This window comes from Adiantum capillus-veneris, chromosome 22 (assembly GCF_014529385.1).
Source record: "Adiantum capillus-veneris isolate H3 chromosome 22, ASM1452938v2, whole genome shotgun sequence".
Lineage (NCBI taxonomy): Eukaryota > Viridiplantae > Streptophyta > Polypodiopsida > Polypodiales > Pteridaceae > Adiantum > Adiantum capillus-veneris.
In genome coordinates this window covers 34371584-34392780 of record NC_140952.1, presented here as the reverse complement: position 1 = coordinate 34392780, position 21197 = coordinate 34371584, and the positions used below count along the sequence as shown (strand labels likewise).

Here is a 21197-nt window from a genome sequence, read left to right as displayed (position 1 = left end):
AGTGGACTGCCAAATTGAAGCAGGCACACAACACTTGTGCTTTTCTTCCATATGAAGAACCTCTACAACACAATATTTAGGAGATGAATCTAATGTGAGGCGTTGCACCGTGTGCATGGCCTTTTCTTTGCCTTGCAAAAGAGGACAATCTTTCTTGTTATGTTGGTCCGAAAGACATTCAAAACACAAATTGTGTTTCTTCGTACGCTCAAAATCGGCAATGCTGAGAGACCTACGTGGAGTATCTCGTGATTGCTTAGGCTTCTTAGCCTCTTGCAAGCGTGGAGAGGTAGATTGTCTCTTATTTCTCTTGGAACGTGTGGGAGATCTACCTCGCCATTGGCTCTTAGCCACATTGCTCTTATCAAAATTATTCTTAGAGTAGGGAACGATTCCTTTCCTCTCTTGGTCATTATCATATGTTTGGGCATGATTGATGGCTTCTTCCAAAGTTTTTGATTGTTGGGTCTTCACATGAAGGCGATAGTCTTTGTCAAGATCCCTATTAAAACGTCGTATCTTTTGGAATTCATCTTGACCTTCTAATTTTAATATAATTTCTCGATACTTTGAAAGGTACCGTGTGAGAGAGAGTCCAGACATGTGGCATGCATCCCATGCTAACCAATCCTTATCTTCTTCATTGGAGTCCAAAAACTCTTTGGAGAAAGAAGCTTGAAACGCAGCCCAAGACGGAGGACGAGCATCTATTGGAAATGTCATCCACCACTTATAGGCCTTGCCTTTAAGAGAAAGACTTGTTTCCACAACCATCTTTATATCCGGGGTGTGTCTCAATCTATGAATATCACTCCATTTGTGTAAGAACGTATTGATCAATATTGAGCGGGGAGACGTCGCTGTCTGCGACACGTGGGAGAGAAGAAGCGTGCTGCATGCACATGCAACCCACTTTTCCCCTTCTCCCAAAAATAGCTTGGATACCAGTGAAAGAGCGGTGGTAATGCGTGTGCTAGTCTCCACCCAACTGTGCTATCTTATAACCTCCCCCTAGCGTACACACTGCCCGGCCGTGCCTGTGACCTTGCTCGTAAGACCCATGTCCTTACATCTTGGATGTGAGGGATTACCCCAATTATGATGCTAATTGATCTAGACTCTCGTATAAATACGAAGGTGTTGAAGAGGAGCCTGAAATCGAGCTCAATAACGATGAACCAATCTTCTTAAGAGGTCAAACAAGGTACTCCATTGATTTGCCACCTATCAAAATCGTAAGAAATCCAGATGATTCACTTCAAAGAGGTAAGTTTAATGGTCAAAGCAGCTGACGTGGAGTTATTTCACTCGCTCGTTTCGAGCTCAACTCTGGTCCATGACGATGCTTAAGAGTGGGTTAAGACGGAGGCCAAACAAGGTACTCCATTGATGCGTCACCTATCAAAATCTAGATGATTCACTTCACTTCACTTCACTTCAGAGAGGTAAGTTTAATGGTCAAAGCGGCTTACGTGGAGTTATTTCACTCGCTGGTTTCGAGCTCAACTCTGGTCCGTGACGATGCTTAAGAGTGGGTTAAGACGGAGGCACCGACAACCATCTCTCTGTGAACTACCTCGACCCTCCCGATTCACAAGAGGTGGCATAACTATGCAGAGAAGAGCTCACAAGACCTACAATAAACAACTGATAATCAGACACTGAAGAGGTAGGTGTTAGCTTGGAGGGGATTGCCCAATCCTAAGGTGGGTCCGGAAGCTCAGATTTGAGGGCACACCAATCTCTCCACGCCGACTTCGAACGCCTATCGCGTTTTGTCTGTGCATGCACCAGTGACCACGACAGGTGATTTTTATGTTACAGATCCCAACCATTTACAGGCATCTGTGATTCTGTAGCGCTCTGCTCGCATGCTCAAGATCCACCGTCGCGAGCTTTAAGGTTTACCCTGCTCTCTCACTCTATGCTGGAGAGTGTGTACCCAAGAGAGCAAGATACGCTCTCTCTCGCTCGTGCGAAGCCGAAGAGCTCTCTCTCGCTGTCCTCTTGAAGCTACGGGGCTGAAAACACAGCTCTTGTGTGGGTGTGTTGGCTGCTCAACCGACGGAACAGGCCTTATGAAATGGCGAGGAAAGGAGGAGGAGGCGATATCGCAAACTCGCAGCTGTCTAGCTTGATTGATTCCGCCACCACTTCGCCTGCCGACGCGCTGGAATTGGGCCTTCTAGCCTCCATCAAGCGCCTTGTTCGCGCCTCTGATGACAATGTTCGCCTTGCCTTCTGCTTGCTCATCGCAAAGCTCAGAAACAAGCACGCTCAGGTATTTTCTTCATCATTCACAATGCCTATGTGCGTAATCCAATGTGTGTGTGTGTGTGAGAGAGAGAGAGAGAGAGAGAGAGAGAGAGAGAGAGAGAGAGAGAGAGAGAGATTGACCTGGCCTCTTGAGATTTGGGGAGTGTCTCGTCGTTGTTATAGGTGACACAAAATAGGTGCCCCGATGCAAATTTTGTTAGGGAGTATAATGCGATCTTCAAGAGAAGGCCACTACAGAGATTGAGGATGTTATACTAGTTTTTGGTGCTAGTTGGGTGAGAGACACAGTTGGGCTAGAGGACTCATATTGATTGGGCCTCTTGAGAGTAGGGGAGTGCCTGCTCGCTGTTGTAGGTGACACGAAACTGATGCTTGGATGTGAATTTTGTTAGGTAGTATCTTTAAGAGATGGCCCTTGAAGAGATTGAGGATACTAGCTATAGGTGCTAATGTTAAAGTTATAGCCATCTCTAGTGAAGAGGGCACCGACATCTTATCATAATTTTTTGAAGTAGGAATCCACCATGATCCTTTGATTTGCAAGTGAAGGATTGGGACCAATACTCTTTGGGGTGGAATTTCGCCACTCCGTGTCGCGTTTCGTCTCTCTCTTTTAGTTCAGTTGTTATTGAGGTGCTCAAAGTTTGTTGTTTTCCATTGGCACGTGGTGCCCGTCTTGTGACAGTGGTATCAGAGCATCAGGCGTGTGTTTTTCTGAAAGCATACCGGTCCCACAAAAGAGCAGATAGAGCAAACCAGAGACTTTTGGAATTTAATCGAGGTGTCTTCGGCCTCTGACCCCGGACTTATTAGCCACTTCTACCCTTACTTCATCGCGCATCGGGCGCGCTCCCGTCTTCACCGCTCATGTCTTGCAAGGCATAAGCCAAAAAGATCACTTGCAAAGAAGGGTCCAAGATTTGTTTCGAGTTGCTGCTTTTTCTCAGAAGCAGTGCCATGCAGATATTGATGTCTATAGCTACCTAGCCGCACACTTCCAAGGACTTGGCAAACTTTTAAGAAAATTTTTGCCCGAAGTTGTATCGTTTCTGACATCTTCTTTCGGAGTGCAACTTCAGGCAGAGTGGGGTATCTTGAAATGCTTGTCATGGAAAGTCTAGCAGATTATAACTTGAAATTTCTCAACATCTCCCAGTAGATGTCTCTTCACGAGCAGATGACCTTGGAGATCCAATACGATTGCTATCTTAGGACTACCTCATGGAAGGAACCTAACCCTAATTTTTGGTGCGTGGGGAGCGTTTGGTTGTATGCTTGAACCTTGAAGCGACGTAGACTGCGGTCTGGGGAGCGTTTGGTTGTACAGTCCTTTGAGCTCATGGCTCGGACCTTTTTAGGTTATTTGCGGGGGGAGTGACGAGGTAGTCATTGAGTAGCTTCATATCGCATACTGTTTGTCTCGGGGGAGTGCTCCACGACGCTGTTTGTTGTGTCTTGTAACATGCATATGTAAGCATTTGTGCTGCATTGTGATGTGCCAACTACTGAATATTCCTAATTGGATGAGATTGGCTGGGTATGTAATTTTAGTGCATCAAGACACCCGTGGAAGATTGGTACGGTCTGGGTATGATGGCTAATTTTACTACGCCGGAATATCAAGAGTTTTGATCTGGACGAAAGGAGAAGCTAACTCCTTGATCAAAAGAGCCGAAAGGAGAAGCTAACTCTCTAACAGAAAAGCAAACTGATTGTCCCTTGGAATGTCCCTCGGAAATTTTTGAGCTAACTTGGTTGTTTTGCAGATATGCTGTAATCAAGGACGATTACTCTCTTTCAAGAAGGCGAGATGTCACAAACTGCTGACGTGTCAAAGCCCTGAAGAAGGGAGCCAACTTGTAGATGTGGGCCGAGGGGCCTAAACCCTAAGAAAAACAAGTAACATAAGAAGAAGTCCTACCAACTTATGGGGACCTTGTCCAATGGGGCCCCAAGTGCCAAAAGGAAATAAAGCAGGACCCACACACACATAAATTTCGTAGCTGTTGATGACGTGGCAGATTTTCAAAAAATACACTAGCTGTTGACGTGGCAGATTGTACGGAATCTGGATTTCTGCGTTTTGCACTGACTGCTGACGTGGCAGCTGTACGGATTTCCGTAAATTACGTTGGCAGCTTTTTGGCATTGCTTTTGGACCAGGAGCTTTTGAGTTTGAAGGCTTTTCATGTAAACTGCTTTTCATAGGCCAAGGTCCTTTATATATGTGCTAAGGGCTCATTCTCTGCCATGCTTCCTGGAGAAGGTGCAGCGTCTGGAGTACCAGCTTGTACTGTGTTGATGCAATATAAACAAATATTGAAAGGGGCGCCAAGGTTGGGCCAATACTCTCTGGGGTGAATTCCACAACTCCGTGTCGCGTGTCGTCTTTCTCTTTCAGTTCAGTTGTTATTGAAGTGTTGAAAGTCTGTTCAGTTTGTTCTTTTCTATTGGCACGTGGTGCCCGTCTTGTGACACCTCTCTTGCTCAATCGTGGGAAAAGAGAATGTGTTAGGTGCAGCGGAATGATTTTTATGTTACAGATCCCAACCATTTACAGGCATCTGTGATTCTGTAGCGCTTTGCTCGCATGCTCAAGATCCACCGTTGCGAGCTTTAAGGTTTACCCTGCTCTCTCACTCTATGCTGGAGAGTGTGTACCCAAGAGAGCAAGATACGCTCTCTCTCGCTCGTGCGAAGCCGAAGAGCTCTCTCTCGCTGTCCTCTTGATGCACTAAAATTACATACCCAGCCAATCTCATCCAATTAGGAATATTCAGTAGTTGGCACATCACAATGCAGCACAAATGCTTACATATGCATGTTACAAGACACAACAAACAGCGTCGTGGAGCACTCCCCCGAGACAAACAGTATGCGATATGAAGCTACTCAATGACTACCTCGTCACTCCCCCCGCAAATAACCTAAAAAGGTCCGAGCCATGAGCTCAAAGGACTGTACAACCAAACGCTCCCCAGACCGCAGTCTACGTCGCTTCAAGGTTCAAGCATACAACCAAACGCTCCCCACGCACCAAAAATTAGGGTTAGGTTCCTTCCATGAGGTAGTCCTAAGATAGCAATCGTATTGGATCTCCAAGGTCATCTGCTCGTGAAGAGATATCTACTGGGAGATGTTGAGAAATTTCAAGTTATAATCTGCTAGACTTTCCATGACAAGCATTTCAAGATACCCCACTCTGCCAGAAGTTGCACTCCGAAAGAAGATGTCAGAAACGATACAACTTCGGGCAAAAATTTTCTTAAAAGTTTGCCAAGTCCTTGGAAGTGTGCGGCTAGGTAGCTATAGACATCAATATCTGCATGGCACTGCTTCTGAGAAAAGCAGCAGCTCGAAACAAATCTTGGACCCTTCTTTGCAAGTGATCTTTTTGGCTTATGCCTTGCAAGACATGAGCGGTGAAGACGGGAGCGCGCCCGATGCGCGATGAAGTAAGGGTAGAAGTGGCTAATAAGTCCGGGGTCAGAGGCCGAAGACACCTCGATTAAATTCCAAAAGTCTCTGGTTTGCTCTATCTGCTCTTTTGTGGGACCGGTATGCTTTCAGAAAAACACACGCCTGATGCTCTGATACCACTGTCACAAGACGGGCACCACGTGCCAATGGAAAACAACAAACTTTGAGCACCTCAATAACAACTGAACTAAAAGAGAGAGACGAAATGCGACACGGAGTGGCGAAATTCCACCCCAAAGAGTATTGGTCCCAATCCTTCACTTGCAAATCAAAGGATCATGGTAGATTCCTACTTCAAAAAATTATGATAAGATGTCGGTGCCCTCTTCACTAGAGATGGCTATAACTTTAACATTAGCACCTATAGCTAGTATCCTCAATCTCTTCAAGGGCCATCTCTTAAAGATACTACCTAACAAAATTCACATCCAAGCATCAGTTTCGTGTCACCTACAACAGCGAGCAGGCACTCCCCTACTCTCAAGAGGCCCAATCAATATGAGTCCTCTAGCCCAACTGTGTCTCTCACCCAACTAGCACCAAAAACTAGTATAACATCCTCAATCTCTGTAGTGGCCTTCTCTTGAAGATCGCATTATACTCCCTAACAAAATTTGCATCGGGGCACCTATTTTGTGTCACCTATAACAACGACGAGACACTCCCCAAATCTCAAGAGGCCAGGTCAATCTCTCTCTCTCTCTCTCTCTCTCTCTCTCTCTCTCTATGGTACCGAACTGGTACCGAACTGTATGGCGTCGAGGGAGATCGCCAACAGCATCCGGAATCTTGGAAGAGACTCTTCGTCGGCCCACTCTGCTATGTGGGTCGAGCGGTACTTGAACTTCATAAAGGTCTGCAACGCTTGCTTCTTTGGGCCGCGCCGAAAGCGACAGTCTTCTGTGGCTCCTTCGATGCTTTAACTTCGTCTAGAGTCGTGCTTCTTTCGTCTTCACGAATCTCCATGGCTGAAAATTCCTGAAACCATCTCCAACACAAAACCATGAACATACCTATTCCATGTAAAGTGAAGGAAAAAAAATCTTGTCTTCTCTAAAGACTGTGTATGCAATATAGATGAACATAGAAACGGAGTTACAATCTGTTCATCAAATACATGCAAACAATGCGGTCGAATCTTTTCTGTTTGATCGAAATCAATCAACTGTGGCAAATCACAATGGAAATGCCCATGCTTGGTGCTCATACTATCATGTGCTCTTTTGGAAACTGTGTCATGCCAAGGAAGAGACATGGAATGCGACTTCCTTACATACAAACTTTTCAGCTTTTCATGAATAATCCGCATACATTCGTGCTCATCCATGAGAGAAACGTGCTCAACATACAATATGTCATGCCTAGGAAAAGGGATCACAGAACGATGATGACTAAAATACAGGAAACCATCACGAATGAAACACTCGAACAATGCGTGAGTATCAATCATGCGAACACATAATACTTCCTGTGAGGGTTCTTTGGACCAAGGCTCGAGAGCCAAGATCGGTCCGTCCTGAATGATCGAATCGTCCTGTGGGGGTTCTTTGGACCTCGACTCGAAAGCCAAGATCGGATCTTCGTGATTGATTGAATCTACAACGAGGTTAGCTTCGCTAGGAAAAGCATCCACTAACACATCATCCTTGTGAACAATCACATCATCTTCATGCAGCTCATCATGCTTGTGAGAAATCACATCTTGATCATGCAAATCATCATGCTGGTGAGAAATCACATCTTGATCATGCAATTCATCATGCTTGTCATTGTCATCCAAATCATTGTGCAAATCATTGGCATCCAAATCATCATGCTTATCATTGTCATTCAAATCATCATGCTTAGCAATATCATTCAAATCATCATCATGCTTCAAACAATCATGCAAATCCTGTGTATCCTGCTTTGGAGAAGAAGAGACTGAGAGAGTCTCTTTTTTCCGATTCTGTTGCATCTGTGCCTTAGCTTGAGAAAAGAGTCGCAATAACTCTTGCATTTGTGCTTTGTTCTCGCGATAAAATTCTGCTTCTATGGCTGTCCTTCTTTCTTGGTACTTACGCTCGATGGCTGCCATATCTTCTTTGTAGGCTTTTCTTTCTGCTTCTCTTTCTTGGTCCAACTCCTCTATAGGAGTTAGTGCAATCTTTGTCGTAGATTGGGAAGGGTCGGAAAAACCTCTTGGTGGGGAAAATTCTTCTTCGCCTCTCTCATGCTCATCACTTCCAAGCGAAGTATCCAATCCGCTTCGAGTGATGATCATTCTGCAATCATGGGTTCTTCTGGGTTCTTGGGGTCTTGGGTTCTTAAGTCCACGAGGAACTTGGGTTCTTGCGGGTCTTGGGTTCTTAAGTTCTTTGATTCGTGAAAATCTTGGCTTCTTGAGGTTCTTGAGTCTTGAGGGTCTTGGGTTCTTGGGGTTCTTGAGGTTTTCTTTCGCTTGCAAATCGCGTTGGAGAAGGATCTTCTCTTCACCCGAGTTCTACTCTTTTCTGCGGGCGCACCCCTTCGCGGCCTTGCGCTCACACCAAGGTTGCTTTTTCCCACCTCACGTCGATTGGCCGGCCGCTAAGTGCACGGTCCGCTCTCAATGAGTGAAAAGAGACACAAGGGGAGGTTGGACAAGCCCTTCTTTCTTGGGATTCCTGTCACTCTTCAACAAAACACGATTAGGAATCGCCACGCCCAAGTAAACTTGGGTTCGTGCGATCGCAACAAGCATAAAAATTCTTGTGGTTCTTTCCTTGAGTAATGTAGAACACTTCCAAAGCTCTGATACCAATGTTAGGTGCAGCGGAATGAATGTTGTATTTTCTCAAGATTAGTGATCTTTATTGCTCAAGGTTCCTTTTAGTCCTTAGGGAAAGAGAGAGCTTTCCGTCTTGTAGAGTGCTGTGGTCACGAACAAAGTGAGTGGATTGTGCGTGCAAGTGAATGAGACCGAGAGGAGAGAGAAGAGATACGACACCGAGAGGTTGTAAAACCCTCCTCCGAAGGCCCCACCACTCTACTTAATTGCACAAAGGTGTACAATGCATATGCAATGGACTATGCAACTTGGTCTATGCCGATGACGACGACCGTGACAACGGCGACGATGGCTGAAATCTGAGATCTTCTAATCGCTGAATTTCGAGACTGTTTCGGTGGTTGAAAATGACTGTTTTGGCTGCATTTTCTTGGCTGAAAAATGAGGTTTCTTAGGGCTGAAAACTGATGGTCTTTACGGGCTGAATCTGCTACACTTTAGGTGAATAATGCCGGTCTTAATTTGCTGCTGAAATCCAAAAACGCCAGGGGCTGAAATTGGTCCTTTTGTCGCCGGGTTTCTGCAAATGCAAAAACGCTAGGCTGATCTGCTGTGTCGTGATGACGTTGGGGCTATTCTGCTGTGCACAAATTGCCAAGGCTGATCTGATGCAAAATCGCTAGGTCTTCTGTGGAGAAAACGCTAGAGTAGTCGCGAGGGTTGGTCTTGCTGAGAAGTTGCCTGTTGAGCAAGGTGCTCCTGCTGCTTCTTCTGCCATTTAGTGCTAACTTGGGTTGGCTTATATAGAAACTTAGCAAAATTGCCCTACCTACTTTTGTAGGAAAGTCACTTAAAAATAATAAGTGAAAATTCCAATAAATAGGAAAATACGCTAAATGCACTGGAAAATTCCCTTAACTGATGCTAATGGATTCTGATGGGAATTCCGATGATCATGCTGTGTGCAACCGGAGGATATGCATCTATGCTAAGTGACTGGGCATGCACAATCTACGAATAGAATCACAAAGTGCCAGATCACTGCTAATCTAACTTGATCGGATTGACTGAACCCTGCTGTGGTGTAGCTTGTCCACGGACACATAGGGTTGGGATGTGTCACATGAGAGAGAGAGAGAGAGAGAGAGAGAGAGAGAGAGAGAGAAGAGAGATACGACACCAGAGACGCTGTAAAACCCTCCTCCGAAGGCCCCACTCTCGTCGGCGAGAGTGGTCTACTTATGATTGCACAAAGTGGTACAATGACGATGCAATCGGGACTATGCCGGTGACGACGACGACGACTTTAGGGCTGAAATCCGAGGTCTTCTAACTGCTGAAAATTTGCAAATCTTGGGCTGTTTTGGGGGGTTGAAAATGGGGTCCTGTGCTGGTACTTAGGGCTGAAACTGTTGCCGATCAAGCATGCTGAAAACGCTGCCTATTCTGCTGCATTTTGGCTAAAAATAAAAAACGCTGGACTGTTGGTTGAGCGTTAGTAAAAACGCAGGCAAATGGGGAAGCTTGGCTGAAAACAGGAAACGCTAGGGTTGCCTGTTGTTTTCAGCTTTTTCAGCTTTTCATGAACAATCCGCATACATTCGTGCTCATTCATGAGTGAAACGTGCTCAACGTACAATATGTCATGCCTAGGAAAAGGGATCACATAAAGACGCTGACTAAAATACAGGAAACGATCACGAATGAAACACTCGAACAATGCGTGCGTATCAATCATGTGAACACATAATACTTCCTGTGAGGGTTCTTTGGACCTAGGTTTGAGAGCCAAGATCGGTTCTTCCTGAATGATCAAATCGTCCTGTGGGGGTTCTTTGGACCTCGACTCGAAAGCCAAGATCGGTTCTTCGTGATTGATCGAATCTATAACGAGGTTAGCTTCGCTAGAAAAAGCATCAACTAACTCATCATCCTTGTGAACAATCACATCATCTTCATGCAAATCATCATGTTTGTGAGAAATCACATCTTGATCATGCAAATCATCATGCTTGTCATTGGCATCCAAATCATCATGCTTAGCAATATCATTCAAATCATCATGCAAATCATTGTCATTCAAATCATCATGTTTATCATTGTCATTCAAATCATCATCATGCTTCACACAATCATGCAAATCCTGTGTATCATGCTTTGGAGAAGAAGAGACTGAGAGAGTCTCCTTTTCTCGATTCTCTTGCATCTGTGCCTGAACTTGAGAAAAGAGTCGCAAGAACTCTTGCATTCTTGCTTTGTTCTCGCGATCAAATCTTGCTAGTCTTTCTTTGTTCTCGCGATCAAATTTTGCTTCTCTTGCTTTGGCTTCCAAGCGTGCGTGCTCGCTCTCACGCGCTATGGCTGCCATTCTTTCTTGGTATTTGCGCTCTATGGCTGCTATTCTTTCTTCGCTTTCTAACTTCCTGTCCATTATCCTCTTGTCGAAAGCCTCCATAGGAGTTAGTGCAATCCTTGTCGTAGATGGGAAAGGGGGAGGGTCGGAAAAACCTCCTGGTGGGGAAAATTCTTCTTCGCCTCTCTTATACTCATCACCTCCAAGCGAAGTATCCATTCCGCTTCGAGTGATGCCCATTCTGAAGTCGTTGGTTCTTGTGGGTTCTTGTTGTCTTGGGTTCTTAAGTTCACGAGGAACTTGGGTTCTTGCGGGTCATGAGTTCTTGAGGTTCTTGAGGTTTTCTGTCGCTTGCAAACCGTGTTTGAGAAGGATCTTCTCTTCACCCGAGTTCTACTCCTTTCTGCAGGCGCACCCCTTGGCGGCCTTGCGCTCACACCAAGGTTGCTTTTTCCCACCTCACGTCGATTGGCCGGCCGCTAAGTGCACGGTCCGCTCTCAATGAGTGAAAAGAGACAAGGGGAGGCTGGACAAGCCCTTCTTTCTTGGGATTCCTGTCACTCTTCAAAAAACACGATTAGGAATCGACACGCCCAAGCGAACTTGGATTCGTGCGACCGCAACAAGCAAAAAAAATTCTTGTGATTCTTGTGGTTCTTTCCTTGAGTGATACAGAACACTGCCAAAGCTCTGATACCAATGTTAGGTGCAACGGAATGATTGCTTGCGCTTTGCTCAAGATGAGTGCTCCGAACTGTGCTCAAGGTTCCTTTTAGTTCTCATGGAAGGGAGAGCCTTCCGTTCTTAATGGAAAATGCTATGATCACAAACAAAGTGAATGGACAATGTGCGTGCAAGTGTATGAGACTGAGAGATAGAGAGAGAAGAGAGATACGACACCAGAGACGTTGTAAAACCCTCCTCCGAAGACCCCACTCTCGTCGGCAAGAGTGGTCTACTTATGATTTGCACAAAGTGGTACAATGACGATGCAATGGACTGATGCAATCGGGACTATGCCGGTGACGACGACGGTGATGACGACGGCGACTTTAGGGCTGAAATCCGAGGTCTTCTAACTGCTGAAAATTTGCAAATCTTTGGGCTGTTTTGGGTGGCTGAAAATGACTGTTTTGGCTGCGTTTTCGAGGGCTGAAAATGGGGGTCCTCTGCGGGTACTTAGGGCTGAATCTGCTGCTGATCAAGCATGCTGAAAACGCTGCCTATTCTGCTGCATTTTGGCTGAAAATAAAAGACGCTGGACTGTTGGCTGAGCGTTAGTAAAAACGTTGGCAAACGGGGAAGCTTGGCTGAAAACAGGAAACGCTAGGGCTGCCTGCTGATGGCGATGATGCAAGGGATGCAAAACGCTGGGAATCTGGAGTTGTTGATGATGCGGGAACTGCTAGAAACAGAAAACGCTAGGGTTGCTTGAAGGTGTCGCGAGGATGGGGGAATCTGCACAGTGCAAATGCCAAGGGTTCTTGCGGGGTTCTGCTGAGAAGGTGCCTGTTGAGCATGTGCTCCTGCTGCCTCTTCTGCCATTTAGTGCTAACTTGGGTTTGCTTATATATTAACTTAGCAAAATTGCCCTACCTACTTTTGTTGGAAAGTCACTTACAAATAATAAGTGAAAATTACCAAAAATAGGGAAAATAGGCTAAATGCACTGGAAAATTCCCTTGACTGAATCTGATGGATTCTGAAGGGAATACTGATGATCATGCTGTGTGCAACCAGAGGATATGCACCTATGCTAAGTGACTGGGCATGCACGGTCTACGAATAGACTCACAAAAGTGCCAGATCACTTCTAATCTAGACTGACTGGACTGACTGAACCCTGATCATGCTGTAGCTTGTCCACGGACACATAGCTTGTCCACGGACACATAGGGTTGGATGTGTCACATGACAGAATGAGTACAACCACAAAGAAATCTAAGACAACCTGGAGTAAAACTGCTTTCTCTGTAACTGAATAGCAAAACTTGAATCTCATGAAACTCCAGACTCAAAGAGAATCACACCATCGGTAAACTCGGACTGCTAAGCATAGGAAGACCTGAAGGGTCGTCACCTGACGATCATCTTTGCCGAAGAATCCATCGAGGTCCAACAAAGAACCTAGCTACTCAAGCGAAACTCCCTGAGATCAAACCAAATGTCCATCACTTCTCTACATCTACAAAGATCAAACCTGTAGGTACAATCCAATACAATATGCCAAACTGCATACAGACTCAGAAAAGCACATAACTGGCTTCTTTAAAATCTTCACCAAAATTGTCCTTTGTACTTGTGCTGAAGAGAACATACCCACAACTGAACTGTGCAATCAATATCCAATACACTACATAACTCCAATACTTAAAGGGAGAGTAAAGGAACCGGCGTGGGGAACGAGCCCGTGAAGAATGTTGTCGCTGATCTGTAACCTGCCAGAAAGCTGGGCAAAAAAGTGCAAGAGAAGAACCTGCTACCATAGTTACCCGGAACGGGAAATCGAATCGGGGAACGGGGAACGACAACATGCATGAAATGCCATTCCCTGTTTCGGATACTCACGTTTGAAACACGGAACGGGGAGCCGAAACGGGAAATTGGGATGGGAACGGGGAACGGGGACTTGAAGGCTGAAAATGGCCATTTCTTGTAACTATGCCTGCTACACTAGCCATGCAACCCTCACTCCCTAGCACTTGTCCCTGGGAGAAATTGGGACAAGTGGACGAATCCAGAGAGATGCCTGCTAACCCCCATTGTATTATTATCCAATTCATTGCCCAATTGGTATACTTAATGCTAAGCTAGCTACAACACTTACGGGTTGATACGGGTAGCAATCTGGGGTATCTAATGCCATTCGCTACCTGCTTTCATCTCTTAGTGCCATTGTTGGCCCAGTAGAGTGTCTTTGCCAAATGTGTTTTTTTAGTTTTCTATGCATGAAAAGGGCAACATTGGTTCAGCAGTCTCTCTCTCTCTCTCTCTCTCTCTCTCTCTCTCCTGGCTGTACTCTTCTAGCATCGTCGACTTTGACAGCTAACTGTGCTAAAGAGGCCTTTAGAATCTAGATTCCTGATCACAAGGGTTTATGGGCCTTTTTGAGGCTGGTGACAGTCTCGACGTTGCTCGCTGTGGTTGTCACCATTGTCGATTGCACTTTAATGCCATTAGACGAGTTTGAGAGTATTAAGGGTCTAAGTGGACAAGTTATTTTTTTCAGTGGAATTCATGTTATCATTTTTTCTAAAAGCACGGATATATTTGTAGTCAGAAATGCTATTGCAAATTTTACATGTTAATGAAGAGTGGGCTGAGTTATTGCTGCTCTGTAATCAGGTCCGCTATCTTGCTTTATTGATTGTGGATGAGCTTTTCACCAGATCTAAGCTATTTCGAACACTCATAGTGGATGACTTTGAGACTTTTATGCTCTTCTCAGTTGGATATCGTACAGATTGTCCTCTACCCCCTCCTGTGAGCCGTGCGACTGTCTTGAGAGCTAAAAGCATGGAGGTTTTGGAAAAGTGGAACGATAGCTATGGGCCTCATTATAAGCCTCTAAGGTTGGGATATGAATACTTGAAAAACACTTTGCATTTACAGTTCCCTAACTTGCGGCAGGCTGCTGCTCAGGCAGAGCAACAAAGGAAGGAAAGGGAGGAAAGATCAAGAGCTTTAGCGCTAGAGAAGTTTGAGAATTTGAAGCATGAGTTTCCAGCTCTTTATTCAGACATTGAGCAGACTTTGAAGCAGTTAGATGAATGTTTTGAGATTCTCAATGCAGAAAATAAGAAAGAGGAGGTCTCTGCACAACTGAGCAATGAAAACCATGTTCAAGAGGATGACATTGAAGATTATAATACAAATTCTCTTCGACATGCTTTGGCTCAAGCAACATGCCAAGCTGCAGTCGCATGTGAGACACAAGACAACAGGCCTGTTTTTGATACGGTGCGCGATCTTTGCAGGCTCATTGCCAGCCAACATTTTCCTGCTGTTCAGAATTGGATGTCCATTTTGATGAGGGTCGACACCCGAGACAGAGAGTCACACGATTTTTTGTTCAAGCGTGTTATTGATATTCGAAATCAATTGTCATCAGCAAAAGCTAAGTGTATTGAGCTTGGGATAGATATCCAAGAACACAGCGAAGTCGATGAAGGAGACGATGGTATCATTTGGGAGGAAGGAGGGGTTGACATTGGCAAAGCTTTTGAATCACAAACTGTCGAGGTGTTGGAGGTGGAAAAGGAGGAGGCAGCTTTGGATTCTGAAGGAGAAGGAAAGCCTTCAGCGCCTCCACAATCTACTAGCGTTGATGAAAGCAGCAAACTTCCTAGGTCAACGCTCCTTGAGGAAGCCCCTGTGTTACCATGGGGATCATATTTAGATAGATGGGGATCAGAGCATGTTGTGCCCGTGAACCAAAGGGGCTTGCTTTTGGAAAGTCATTGGGGAAGAGTTGACTTTGATGCTCTACTACCGGCAGACAAGGTTGTTGAAATGAATATGAGGGCTTCTTATTACACATCTGCAAAAACAGAGATCCCACCCTGTCTCGCACCGCTTAAGAAAGGGGGTTTGTGTCAAAGACGAGATCTGCGAGTTTGTCCATTACATGGTCCAGTCGTACCACGTGATAGCACTGGCAATCCCTTGGCTTCCACTACTGCTGACCAAACTTCAATCTCACAGGTGCAGAGTAGCGCTCATGTTGGAAGCTCTGTTTCTTTACCTGTAGAAAGAGTGGGTTTTGTCAAGGAAATTGCAGCCAAGGCTGTGGCAAATGTCAGAGCTCAGGATGCCCTTGAGTTGAGCAAAAAGAAAGAAAAAAAGTTGCAGGCAAAGAGAAATAGAGAGCATAATGCTGCAGTTCTGCGAGAGGCATCTCTTGCAAACACGTTCCAGGGGCTTGGTGAAGCGATAGGGGAAGATTTGGAAAAATATGGAGAATTAAGCACAGGAAACTTCAAACAACAAAATAAACGGGCAAAGGCATCTTTAAAGGCCATGCTTCAACCAAAACCTACCGCCAAGGATCGCATTGCAGAGCGATTACTAAACAGCCGAGCTAACGAGTCAACTGTTCGGGAGCTTACTCGAGGTGAGGATGCTGCATATAAAGAAGCTTTTGCAAACCAGTGGTGAGAAATGCTGCATCAGTAATTGCAAAATCATGTGCGGTTCTTAGGAAAAGTGTATATAGTCATCTTGTAACATTCGGCTCTTGAGCATCAATTGTTGTTTGGCATCAGCAAAATGTCCCTACTTTCTATTCACTTTGTGATGGTCTATCAACGCATTGTGCTGTCCCAAACTTTTTTAAGTGGTCTTGAGCCCTTGTATACAGTCTAAATTTTGCATGTTAATTTTGACCAATTATGGTAAGAGTTTTTCAAATAAAGGATGGATACAAAGTGGCGGTTATAGAGCTCTTATATCATTCTAAAGCCTAACAGTCAAAAAAGATTTTTAAATAGGAAAACCCATAATTCATAGTCTGCATTTAAAATCAGGCAGCATGAAAACTAGATCCTTACCTGCTTACTAATAAAGTCATATGAGTATTAAAAGGTACTGGTATTGCACATGCCAAGAACCTGTGCAATTATTACAATGAGTAAAGAAGAGAGGTGTAGTTCCCCTCCAGAGAGTGTTGGACCCCAAGTTGAGCACTCCTGGAGTATTGATGAGACATAAAGGTGTATACCAATCACATAAGCCTACTGGCGATCCCATAAGCAATGCCATAGTGAATTAAGACCCCTACATTGGGTAGCAGAATTAGCACTAGCAGCCCAAGTTGTCACTAATAGCCCAAATATGAATACCCTTCACATTAGATTGGTATGTGTCGACTCACCTGAAGGCCCGAAAGGCATGACCAAAACTGGGAGAGGAGAGCATGGGAGAGCCCTCTATGAAACCAAAAGCTCACGAGTGAGTGGGCTGATGGGACTGCATGGCAAAGAAGAATCTGCCAGCCAATCTGAAAAAGACGAGGGAATCAAACATTTCGTGAGAGTTCCAACGTGTCTCCCTTGGGTCTCAATCCTTAGACAAGCAAAGTCTCGATGTTCATGAGGTGCTAAGTTAATTGCTCAGTTTAATTTCTGTGAAGACTAAAGTATGAAACACTATCAAATTATCAATCAATGTAGAAATTGGAATATGCCAACCAACAATACCAACAGCTAGTATGTAGAGGGTAGCACCTCCAACAATGCATTTGTCAAGAAATCCCTTCATAAAGTACTGAAGTCCCAATTCATTTGGTTATGTGCCTTCTCAAATCGAGGATGATGACGGCAAGAGGCTGTCTGGAATGTGTGGCCCACTCGGCTACATCATAGAAAAGAAAATGTTGTCCAAAATAAATTAATCCTGAACAGAACCTGTTTGTGAGGGATGGATTATATATGGCAGAAACGACATGAGCTTGACACCAATTATCTGTGTGAAAATCTTTTACATCCAAGACAATAGTGACATGCCTTCATTGTCTTAGCACAATATCCCTTTCATTTAACTAATATCAACTTGAAAACATGCAATCATGCATCTCCCTTGTGCAAGAAGTATGCTTTTCTTACATGTCCTCCAATCTTCTCGTTAATATGGAAAAGTCCAACATATCTCAACTTCAATTTTCCAAGTTTAGATTATACAAGAGCACTAAATCACCTTCATTACCTTGTCTTTGACATTTCTATTTATCTAGGCATGTTTCTTGTTTTGAATAATTTCCAATAAGCAGATAAATATTTTGTCTTGTTCTCAACTGCAACAAAGATTCTAATGTAGAATTCACAGATTCTTTGTGGAAAGTTTACTTTTCCACTACCACTCTTAAACTTGGGATAACAACCACTACCTCCATCCCATATCCTATCTTATAAGGTGTATACCTCATGGATACTTTTAAATTATCGTGAAAACCCACAAAGCTGGGTCTAACTTCGGAATCCAATCTATCCTATATTCATAGACAATCTTCTTTAGTATCCTCAACAAGACCGTGTTTGATTTTCAGCCTACCCATTAGCTTGAGGATAGTACACAATTGAATTCTTTTGTACTATCATATGCATAGTGGTCAACTGCTTTATCACCTTGTTGAGTAAATGCCCTCCTTGATTTAACAACTAATTAGATCAAATACCACATATGTGAACCTATAGCAATTGACATGCATGCATTGGACAACATGATTATAGGTACACTCTGCACTAAAAGCCCATTCTGCATCAACATTAGCATCGCAATCTCCTTTCATAGAAGACCCAACAATAGCTGCATTTATAGTGGAACCAGCATTTGCAGTGGAACCATCCTCTTTCTTCTTAGCCTCTTTGGCCTTTAACTTAGGACACTGCTCTTTTTTTTGCCATTATCACCAAAATTCTCAGACGAATTGCTGCCAGCAAAAGCTTTAGGAACATGTGATTTTCCACTTGCAAAAGAACCATGAGAAGTGGCTACATTGTTGTTACCGCATTTTCTTTGAGCACCAATAACGGCATGTTCTACTGCACACTGCCTAGTCCTGTTTTTTCTGGAAAGTGACTCTTGCAACAACAATGCGCATAATGCATCAAACTTGACAACTTCTGGATTTCCTTGGGTCATGGGTCTCTAAGTACTAGCAAAAGTATGGTAAGAATCTAGCAAAGCATCAAGGATAGTCTGCACAAGGGAATTGTAGAAATGACTTCGCCTGTATAAATAAGTTGCTCATTGATGTCCTTGACACTAGTAAGGAAAGTGTCCATGTCATCTTCCTCATGCATAATCTTCGACTCCAACTCTTTACGTTGTAATGCAATTTTTGCCTCATTGCGACTTTCATAAAGACCAGCCAGAATATCCCAAGCCCGTTTTGCAGATTTCGCTGAACGAATGTGAGGAATAATAGTGCACTTCACAAACAACGCAATCAATGCATGAGCTTGCGCATCTTTTACATCCCAACGAGCTTGCTCAATCGTAGGCAAAATAGCTTTGACAGCAACAATTTTGCCACCAAAACTTGCAACTTCCTCAACATCGTCTACATCCTCAAAACCAGGACGGACATCAATGTCCTGCACAATGTTCCAAACGCTCTTTGACACAAGGATATGTTGCATCATGTAAGCCCACATAGTGTAATTGTTTCCATCCAATCTGTCCTCAGTAGCAAACATCTTGAAGACATCTGTGTTGTTGTCGGCCATGGCGAATACCTGCACCTAATGTGAAAACTGTCCTAAAAGAGGAGAAACAAAGCGGGAACAATATGTGCGGTATAGCACAAACCGTAGAAGATTGTAAGGGACCTCTTATGCAGAAAACGACACTGACAAAAATTTTACACAAAATGACGAAATAGCTTGTGCAGTACTGCTTGTAGTGAAAACGGAGGCCGAAAAGAGCCCGAACCATAAATATGAGCAGATCATGCTCAACAAGCATGCCCAAAATAATTTTCGACCCGCTGACGCTCGCCAAAGCTCATGGAAATCGGAGAACAGTGAGCAAGCATGTGTTGGGAGTTGTTGGCGGCTAAGCCCAACAGGCCGCAACCTGCTATGATACCAATTGTTGGAATTAGGGTTGCAAGAAAACACACACAGCTTGGAGAAGACGAAGGAAGCTCAAGACACACATCAAAGAGTGTATTACTTAGTGTGCAATGGAAAGATAAGATAGCCCTAGAGTGATGGGCGTAGATACAATGCACGGGGAAAAAAACCTCCTAGTGAGGGAAAAAATGCCCCAGAGGTCCTAAGTGTGTTCACACACATCACTACCACATGTATATGGTAATTGTCTTCTCTAAACAACTCTAATTGCAATGTGTGAAGCATCCACACAATTAGGAAGGACAAGTTGCAAACTGGTGGTTGAAGGAATTTTGCGACAACTGACATTTTCTTCAGCAATTGAAAGGCATTCGATCCCCATATACAACATATATTTTTGCTTGTCAAATGTGAGAAAGTTGAACACACATGAGACAAACATCTCAAAAACCTAATTTTGAACTTTACCTAACCATCAGATCTTCTCAATTGGGTAAAAGTCTTTAGAGGTAAAGATTGTTCGATTGTTGCAACTTTCCTATCATCAATTTCAATCCCATCCTTTGAAACGACAAAGTAGAGTAAAAGCCCTCTAGTTACAACAAATGCATGCTTAGAGGGATTTAAGGATGACCCTAGCATTCTGCACTTATTAAAAGAAACTCTGAAATGATGTAGATGATCAACTACTTTTCCAAACACACTGAAAACATCTAAAAACACTATGAATAAAGTTTTTTGGTATGGTGCAAAACTTCCTGTACCAAATTTTTGAAGGGAAGGTCAAGCCAAAGGTCATCACATTGCTTTCAAACGAGTGACTAGAGTAGCCTTTGTGGCATGGCTTGTGTGACTAGAGTAGCGTGTGTGGCAGTGGTCTCTATGCAAATGGTCATTAGTCCAAATCCCATGACATAGCCATGATGTCACCCTCTTTGAAGCCCATGAAAGAGGCTTGTAGTTTCCCTTTTCAATATGCATAATTTAGAGTTCATTTTGAGTCTACAATGAATCTCTCTCTCTCTCTCTCTCTCTCTCTCTCTCTCTCTCTCTCTTTGAGTATACATACTCACACACATCGTGTGCTACAGTCACTAATCCACCCTCATCCCTATAAGACATATGCACATACACTAATTAATATATGCAATAACAAGTCCTTTGACTTTTAATTATTACCCTTCACTTTTGCATTCATTTTGTTTTGAAAAGGTTTTTTATTTTTTAGAAGTTGTGGGGACCTACTAGCAGAAGTTGAAAAAAACCTAGCAAAAGAAGTGAGCTTAATACCAAACCCTATCAAAATGCTGCATCCCCTTCCAAGGGTGCCAACATCTACAACAAAAAACACAAACCATAAGTGGAAAAAATTAGAAAAAACCAATTCCACAAGACCGCTTATAAGAAAAGGTAAGTATATAGATGGTAACTTAATTATATAACATATTAACAAAGAAGCCGCCACTAGTTCCTGTTGCAAGTGCATACACTTGATACAATCAACAATGATATGTTACATTAAAAAATCTCCTTTATAGGCTATATATTAGATGTAATAATTAATCATCTAATGATAAAAAATCCATAGTAAAAAATGTCAAAAGATACCTTAGATTATATCCTTTGGTTAGGGAACAAATCAAAAGGCATACCCAAAGGGTAAACTAGTAACATTCCAAGTAGCTAGAGGTTCAATGTCACAAACAAAATGCTGCAAAAGTACACATAGACAAGGTACATGTAATATTTTATTGAATTTGAAGCA

At 43.7% G+C, this 21197-nt stretch overlaps 1 protein-coding gene across 4 annotated transcripts; it reads left to right on the top strand.

Moving 5' to 3' along the window:
* The first annotated feature begins 1499 nt into the window (after positions 1–1499).
* On the top strand, positions 1500–16150 carry LOC147429145 (ENTH/VHS protein). 4 transcript variants are annotated; one of them, XM_086495252.1, is made up of 2 exons: positions 1500–1806; positions 14308–16150. In XM_086495252.1, the coding sequence occupies exon 2, from the start codon at positions 14376–14378 to the stop codon at positions 16014–16016; it is 1641 nt and encodes a 546-aa protein (XP_086351378.1). In that variant the 5' UTR covers positions 1500–1806; positions 14308–14375; the 3' UTR covers positions 16017–16150. The 4 variants fall into 4 exon arrangements, with proteins under 4 accessions (XP_086351378.1, XP_086351376.1, XP_086351375.1 ...); XM_086495250.1 differs by having other exon boundaries at positions 14205–16150; XM_086495249.1 differs by having other exon boundaries at positions 1500–2281; positions 14205–16150.
* The last annotated feature ends 5047 nt before the right edge of the window (positions 16151–21197 follow it).

Excerpts from the sequence above, each read along its gene's own strand:
- LOC147429145 (XM_086495249.1), top strand. The coding sequence starts at position 2,084 with ATGGCGAGGAAAGGAGGAGGAGGCGATATCGCAAACTCGCAGCTGTCT. Across the intron at positions 2,282-14,204 it reads TCAGAAACAAGCACGCTCAG|GTCCGCTATCTTGCTTTATT; the intron begins GTATTTTCTTCA and ends CTCTGTAATCAG.